The sequence below is a fragment of the Physeter macrocephalus genome, chromosome 20 (genome assembly GCF_002837175.3).
Source record: "Physeter macrocephalus isolate SW-GA chromosome 20, ASM283717v5, whole genome shotgun sequence".
Taxonomy (NCBI): Eukaryota; Metazoa; Chordata; class Mammalia; order Artiodactyla; family Physeteridae; genus Physeter; species Physeter macrocephalus.
Window position 1 is genome coordinate 28,236,589 of NC_041233.1, and position 8,335 is coordinate 28,244,923.

The window sequence follows — 8,335 nt, forward strand, 5'->3', positions numbered from 1 at the left end:
TACATAAATGCATGTGCGGTGTACATATGTGAAAGCTGTGTGTGAATTTAGGGTTTTAATCACTTACCTCACACACAGCAACAATCTAAACGTCAAATGAGCTACTTTGAAAGACAAAATGCAGCCACCACCGATGAGTTGCCAGAAATCCCCCTTGAAAAGCACAATACATCATAAACCACCGTGATGATCTGTACAGACCAGAAAATCAAATAGTGCAACTTTCTGACTCACAGAGGGGGAGGGAAAATACTGCGTAAGGGAGTTGGTTGGCTGTTTACAAAACCATACTCAGCTCACATAGTGATGTCCATCCAGAGGAGACCAGTGGGCTCTCCTTCCTCCGGGGTGGGGACACTCCTCTTTAGAGCAAGGCCCCAGCCACAGTGTCTGTTGGAAGTTCAGGGAGGGGGAAGGGGGCGGGGAACTCTTGAAACCGCAAACTGTCTACAGAGTATCAACAGTATCTACCCGGTCAGGTGACAGCAGTGTCCTTGCAGAATATCAGATGCTGAATTATATTACAAAGGCACAGACACTCTCACTTGATAAGTGAACATCACTTTCTTAAGACAATTAGGTTTGCTCCGGGCTAAATGGCTGTCCCTCACAAGGACACCATGCCTGGGTCTCAGGGTAACAAATTCACTATACCAAAGAAATATGCAGAAAAGTCACCATGGCGTTTGGATTGACTTAACCGGATTGTAACACTACGGCAGTCGCTTGCCTCTAGCGCAGAAACACAGTCTCAAATACACAGCTTTCAGAAAATGGATAATAGAAAATATTAATGACCACAAAAATCAGCATTGTAAGAAAAGAGTTTTTACCAGTCCCCCGAGGATGAAGAAGACCATGAAGAGACGCCCGAGCGTGGTTTTTGCATAAACATCCCCGTAACCAACAGTGGACATGGTCACCATGAGCAAATAGACACATTCCCAGTAGGTAAGAGCCTGGTTGTTTTGGAAATTTTCCCATGGGTCCCCTGAATTCTCCACCTAGAGAAAGGAAGAACATTACAGGCGTAATAAACCAGAAACACAGAAGCTCCAGCACCTAGGATGCACGGCATCCTCAGCCCGGGGAGTTTGCTGGCCTGAACTGAACTCTGTAAGCAACGTTCACAACCTCTGAGCAGGCAGTGGAGAAAACGGAGTGAAAGCCACGCTGACACGCCTGCCCAGCTGATTGGGGCAGATGAGGGAAGGAACTGAGGAACTTATCCAGAGTCCATTTTCTTCTCATTGTTATAAAGATCTGAGGCCAGCTGAATTTTAGGGGCATTGCCTCTAGCCCACGTGAGGCTAGAGGCAATGCACTAAGGAGCCAAAGACGCTCGCCCTGGCCCTTCTCTTGAGTTCCTGCTCAGTCCCAAAGAAATTCTGGACCCTCCCACAGGGGACCTCCTCCTTTCATTGTTTTGACCACGTAGCTGCCCGAGGGACCTTGCTCCTTCAGATCATATGAACGAACCCCAAAGAGCATCTCTTGCAGTCTGACTAGGCTTTCCTTGCTTTGCAGAAGATCAGTGATGGCTCTGCCCTGCAAACTGCAGAAAACTCCCTTGGAAGCACAAAAAGTGAGCTCATGAGAACAATCTCCATCTGCACACCCTTTAGACCTAGGGCCAGCAAGCTTAGTCTGTAAAGGGCCGGATGGTCAATATTTTTGGCTTTGTGGACCACAGGGTTTCCTGCTCTCTGTAGGGACAACTCAACTCTAAAGGGGCAGCAGGAAATCAGGCAGAGGCAACAGGTGTGGAGAGCTTCTGCCCCAGGCTCGCAGTTGGCCCATCTCTGCTTTAGGCTCACAAACACTTGCTATCCTCCCATCATCTATGATCTGCCGACAAAGCTGTGAGGCAGGCAGGAGAGACACTTTAGAGGAGAGAGGTCCAGTCCTACAATCCACTGGATGGCCAACGCCTGTGACCTGCCAGGGTGATCCCTGTGGATGGGCAGCCCCAGGTCCCCTCACCTCCGGGGCCTCCAACTCTGCCTCTGCAGAAAGTAAGTTTCCAAGACCTGGCCTCTTTCACACATCAATGCTTGTCCTCAGTGTGCCCTTTTCATGGAGGTTTCCTGGTGAAGCAGAAGGTACTTCACACAATAGTAAGGTGAGGTCACTGCTTATTGAAAACAGCCAATGAACCCTCCATATCTGTGATTTTTGGCACTTGACAGAATTAGAGTGATTATCTAAGGGTGATTTCAGCCAAGAATACCAACAGCATAAAGGAGCGGGTGGGAAACCATCAGATCTAGTGACCGAGTGATTGACCGGCAGTCTTCCTTTGGACGATAATTACAAAAATCCCAATGGGAGGGAGGGGTAACAATGCTTCCTTCCACCCCTTATGCAGACAGAGGCTCAGCAAGGGAAAGGCACCTTTACCCAAAGCTTCCAAGTTAGATGAGGCTCCTTCTAGCTTTAAAGGTTTGTGTTTGTTTGAAACACACTTCCCACAATAGCTATGCTCCCTAGAAAGCAGGCAGAAATCTACCCTGGGAAGGTGAGAACAGCTTGACAATAATATAAGGCTTTGGAGTCGTTAATTTAAAAGAATTAACATTTTTGAGACACGAAATAACTTGACAAGCAATCAGGCCAAAGAATCGAAGAGGGCTTTTTGTAAGGGGGAAGTGGAGGGAAATTGAGGAATCTGAATTTGTTGTTTACCAAGAGATGGGGGCCAGACTTGCAACCTTGTCGCCAACCTTTTCTGGTGATTGCTGAGGAAGCACTGCCATCTTGTGGTTAGCTGGGGTTATTGCAGACAGAAAAAAAAAAAAAAAAAGGAATGAAAGCCCCCATAGCAATTCAGGTGAGCTGAAAAACGCAGGTGAAGGGTGTGATCGTGACTCACCACCTGGAACTAGTATGGGGTAAAAAGATTGGAAATTTAGACAACTGTGCAGCTGCTTCTCGTTTTTTTTGCATTCTACAGCTGGGCTAAAGTTTGTCTCCCAGGTAATAAAATGACTCAGAGAGGGCCTTGTTCCAGAAACGCCAGCACTGAAGCGTCTTCAAGGATACTTACCAAATGGATGAAGCCGGCTGCTGTTAGCCATGTGCTGATAAATATGGAGAGCAGATTCACCAGCTTGATGGAATTACTGTGCAAAAGACACAAGCAAAATCCCCAAGTTACAGAAGAAGACTCACTTGGGGCTGCCTTCCAGAGGAACAAAGCCTCTTTTGTGCCCACTCCAACGCCCAACCCCCCAGAGCCACCATAAGGGAAGGATCTGAAAGGTGGCATAAGTAGCTCAGGCCAGAGCCTATAGGAAGATGACTTCTGAGTCACTGAAAGTGGTCCCTAAATTAAGCCCTCTGATGGTTTAAAATTTTTTCTTAATTTTTATTTTGAAAATCTTTAAATCTACAAAAATAGTGAAAGAAGAACATAATGAACACTTGGATTGGATACCCTTCACCTAGATTAACCAGTTAATATTTTGCCACACTGGCTTTATCTCTATACATTTTCTCTTCTTTTTTTTTTTCCTTTGTCTGGCTGAACCATTTACAAGCATATTGTAGACATCATGACACAACCCCCTGAATACTTCAGCACTGAACACCTAAGAAGGACACTGTGCAAGACAATCATAATACAATTGTCCTGCCTAAGGAAACTGACACGGATTCAGTAACGTCATCTAATAGGCACTCCTAATCTAGATATCTCCAGTTGCTCCGAAATTAGGTTTACTGATGCTTTCATGTTTTCACCCTGATTCAGGAAGTAATCAAGGTCCATGCGCTGCATTTGATTATTATGTGGCTTTAATCTAGGGGTCAGGAAACTTTTCTAATAAAGGGACAGATAGTAAATATTCAGGCTTTGCTGGGTCCTAAAGTCTCTGTTGCAACTACTCAATTCTCCTGCTGGAGCAGAAAAGCACCTTGGGAAACCTGTAAAGGAATAGGTGTGGCAGTGTTCCAGGAAAACTTTATTCACAAAGACAGGCAGTGGGCTGATTGGCCTAAGTAGTAATGGCTACTCAGTGTGCCATTCTCTGCTTTATTCTCCTTTAATTTGTAAGTAACCCCGCCCCACCACCAACCAATACACACACCCTTTTAAATCTGTTTTTAGTGCCAATTTAATTTTCTGTGCACCCAGGCCAGCTGTCATCCAGAATGTCCCATATTCTGGATCTGACTGTTCCCACCTCATTAGATCCTGTTTCAATACGTCTTTTGAGAATACCCGCCTGGATGGCATCGCACCAGGAAATTCCAACTCAGTTGCACCAGGTCCAGTCACCTGGTGAAGGTGGAAACGCCAGATGGCGCCACTGAGAGGTGCCCATTTCCCTTTGTAATTAATATGCCATCTGGGAAGCGGGGCTCTGAGACCATATGAATATCCTATTCCCAACAACCTTATACCTAAAAGTTTCAGCATCCACCAGTGTTCCTTGAGAAAGATTGATTGGCACTCACGAGATATTTAGCTCCCTTACGGTAGGGGCCTTGTCGGCAGGGACCCTGGGAGCAGTGAGTCCCTGGTGCACAGCAGGGCCTCTAAGAATCTGCACTGAGTGAGCTGGTCTCCCCTCTGTACTCGTCTCATCTGCCTTCACCCCGTTCACTCCTACTGGGTGTGCAGCTCCTCAACCACTGCTGTCAGCAGGTCATTGCCCTGTCCAAAGGCTCCTGTTGAGTAAAATATTATGTCCAAACTCCCACCTTCAACACCCTCTCAAGTTTCAGGTCCTCCTACCACGATTCTTTCTACACAAACCTTGCAACTTCCATCACAGCCAAACTTACTCACCAAGTCTCTGTTTCTGCTATTACTCAGCTCGAAAGCCCTCCCCATCTATCCAAATATTTCCCTTTCTTCAAAGCCTGGTTCAGCCCCTACCTCTTCCTTAAAGTGGTTCTACCCACGGGCCATACAAAGTGACCTATGTCTCCTTCACCTCCAGCTATTCATTGGTAACCCATCCCGCTGTCTTAAGGCATCGTTTCAGATTTCTATTTGACTCTTGTGTTCCCACCTGCGTCATGCAGAAAAGAACTCTATCTCTTTCAGTCTCCCCAGAGGGGCCTACACTGCCCACAGCGTGGTTCAGCCCATCATCCTGGATGGATTGATCTCCGGCCGCTCCCACCTCTTTCTCAAGGGAAACCAATGGTTTATATTCTAAGAGTTTAAGATCACAGTGATAAGAATGGCTATAACACAGTTCTCTCACAGGGCTTACCATGTGCACCGCCATTTTAAGTGCTTCACGTACATTAACTCATCAAATCTTCATAATGATTCTATGAGGGGGTCCCAAGGTTAAGAAACTGACCCAAGTTCAACGCGGTAAGCAGCAGAGTTGGGACTTGAACCCAGGCAGTTTGGCTCCAGAGTCTGCCCTCTTGGCCACTACAGTGTAGAACACAGTCACAGCCTGGGATCCACCAGAAGGTCTTGCTTGTTGCGAAAGTGAAGCTGTGCCTTCCCCACACCCCGTGTAGAGGATATGAAGGGGGCCAGAGGGTACCGCCCCAGGGAGGATAGAGGCTATCACCACATCCTGTCCCCAACTAGTTTCTCAAGACGAAGCCAAGATAAGGCAAAACCTCCCTGCCTCTGCCTTTTAAGCCCTCTGAGGTGCACTAACCTTGGAGAGAGAGAGACTGATGAGGGACAGGTAGCCAGTGGCAAAGGGAGAGATCTCAGGGAAGCCTGTGGTGTTCATTTTCTCAGAGGATAATTAAGCGCCAAGGTGATTCACTTACACAGTCCCGGATCCCTGGAGACTGATCAAAGCAGTGTCCCACCAATAATCATGTGGGGCCCTCCTGAGAGATTACAACGATTGGTGCCTCCGAGCCTCAAGGTGCTTTGGAAAAACGACCTTATATGGTGATTGTTAATCTCTGATTGTCACAGTGATACTAATAGTACTTAAGGGAGCGCTCTGTTGTGTAGAGAACATTTAATCATCGTTGCTGAAAGAGTCCCTATTAAGCCCTGAAATCTGATTATTTTTTATGGCATCTGCATCATTACAGATGCCCAGTATTAGGAATTTGCTTTTCAAATGAAACTCTATGACCAGGCAATCACCTACAAGCTCTGTGCAAGAGACACAAGATTAACTCTTGGTGGACTTTCTCCATATTCTGAAATTTGAACCTCACCAAGCTGAAGAGGGCTCCTTGGAGAGAGGGAAGGGGATGCAGGACAGGGCTGTGGGCTCTGCATGGCAAGAGGCCACTGGAGATAGTCATAGACTTCAGGGCCAAGCCCAGGGGTCTGGACCAAAGGGCAAGTTCCCAATGCTTAGAATGATTGCAACTATTCAGGTTCTAGCCCCCTCATGATAAGGGATAGATTGTGACGTTAGCGTGAGAACCCAACTTCATTTTCGTGTTTTCCATTACCATTTCTGGGTCCGGCCCCATGAGTTCTCACTAGCCATTAGAGTAATTTGTATCCGTGGATACAGTGAATCACTGTCCATGGGCAGAGGCACAGAGACTTTTCTGTTCTTATAGATCAGAGACCTTTTTGAGGACTCCGCAGATATTGGGAGAGTCTGTCTCTGTAGATAATGGAAAAATGAATGTCTGTCTTTTTCCAAGATTACAGCTGATAACCCAGAACCACTGGGGGCCATCTCCGCTCTCAGTGTATTTAACAAGACATGTATGGGTTGAGACTGAAAACATCATCTCTTTCCAAAAAGCAATACGAATTTATCTCTGTTCTACTTGACCAGTATTTTCCTCTTTGTTTCTGGCTGAGAATAGAGACAGGTGCCAATGCCCTTATTTTGTTTTATTGTTACCTTTGCTGGACAGATGTGCAATCCCCTCAAAGTCAACTGCACTGTACCCCACGGGGATGAACGGCCTGAACTATAAGACACAGAGTGAAGCAACATCAAGTTCTGTCAATTCTAACCCTTAAATATCTCTCGATCCCTCTCTCTCTTTCTTCTCCGAAGGCCAGTCCCTAGTACCACGTGCCTGGACAACTGCCTCCTGACTAGTCTCATGGTCTATGGCTTAGATGTTTTCGACCCACTCTCTGTACGATTGGTGGAATGGTGGATCTTTCTAAAATGTAAATCTGACCGCGTTCCTCTCCTGCCCAAACCCATCAACCACTCTTCCTTGCTCTCCGACTCAAACCCATGACATCTGAGAGCCTTCACGATGTGGCCTCCGCCTGCAGTCTCTGTACCGATTACTCTTTTCAAGAACTTTAACCTTGGAGCCGTTTCTGAGGTAATATATGTAGTACAGTGATTTCAGTTTCCAAAATGTCAAAAAAAAAATGTGTTTAGGTAAATGATGGGACATACATAGAGTGGAACGCTATGTGGGAAATGGAAGTGACATGGTAGAATATTAGTGAGGTTATCTCAACCATCGATGGTGTTGAGGAAACTGTGCTTTACCCTTTTCTATATTGTTGAAATGTTTATACTACACTTTAATAATTAGAGGAAACAGTAAGGCAACTACCTTTTTTTTTTTTAAAAAAAAAAAAAAAGGACTAGGGGATCCATGTCCCCATCCTAAGTATCTATATCTCCATCATCAGCATTAAATGAGGTATGGAATGACAGCCTTTAGACAGAGCTGCTTCCTTTGCTCTGACCGTATGAGTCTGCTTGCCAGTTTGCTGGGCAACTGAGGAACTGCCAAAAGCTCAGACAATGGCACCAGGTCTCCCAGTGGCCCCTTCAGTGTGCCATTTATAGGACATGGAGCCTTTGAGGCCCTTCTGTTGGCTGACAGTTTGGGGAATGACCCTGATGCTGTCCCGTTACTGTGACTTTCTGTTTTCTCTGTCATCCTGTTCACTCTGTCATCTTTCTCCTGACCTCTTTATCCTTTCTGTCTCCCTCTTTCCCCACCCCTCTTTCTCTTTCTCTCCGTCCCTGCCCCCATATATTTCTCCGCCCTGTTTCTTCCCACTTTGGGCCAGGAGAGGCAGCTGAAGAACGGAACATGAAACCACAATTTCATATCATTATTTCAAATCACATTTCAATGTCTCCACCGCTACCCAATACCCCAGGTTGCTGGGGACTGGCCGCTAGAGAAAGTCATACAAAACCCCCGGAAAGGGGCTTCCCTGGTGGCGCAGTGGCTGAGAATCCGCCTGCCGATGCAGGGGACACGGGTTCGTGCCCCGGTCCGGGAAGATCCCATATGCCGCAGAGCGGCTGGGCCCGTGAGCCATGGCCGCTGAGCCTGCGCGTCCGGAGCCTGTGCTCCGCAACGGGTGGGGCCACAGCGGTGAGAGGCCCGCGTACCGCAAAAAAAAAAAAAAGTTAAAACCGTGAATTCTTGAAAAACCAGGAGG

At 46.8% G+C, this 8,335-nt stretch overlaps 1 protein-coding gene across 22 annotated transcripts in view; it reads right to left on the reverse strand.

Annotated features, from left to right (window-relative positions):
• KCNMA1 (potassium calcium-activated channel subfamily M alpha 1) overlaps nucleotides 1-8,335 on the reverse strand; it is a 761,872-nt gene that overhangs the window by 249,825 nt on the left and 503,712 nt on the right. For 21 of the 22 annotated variants that reach the window (XM_055080882.1, XM_055080883.1, XM_028481438.1 and 18 more), the window contains 2 exons: nucleotides 3,047-3,122; nucleotides 834-1,004 (listed from right to left, as the gene is read on the reverse strand). In XM_055080882.1, the coding sequence (XP_054936857.1) occupies nucleotides 834-1,004; nucleotides 3,047-3,122 (247 nt within the window). The remainder of the gene's footprint in view (nucleotides 1-833; nucleotides 1,005-3,046; nucleotides 3,123-8,335) is intronic. The other variant, XM_055080874.1, reaches the window with a different exon arrangement.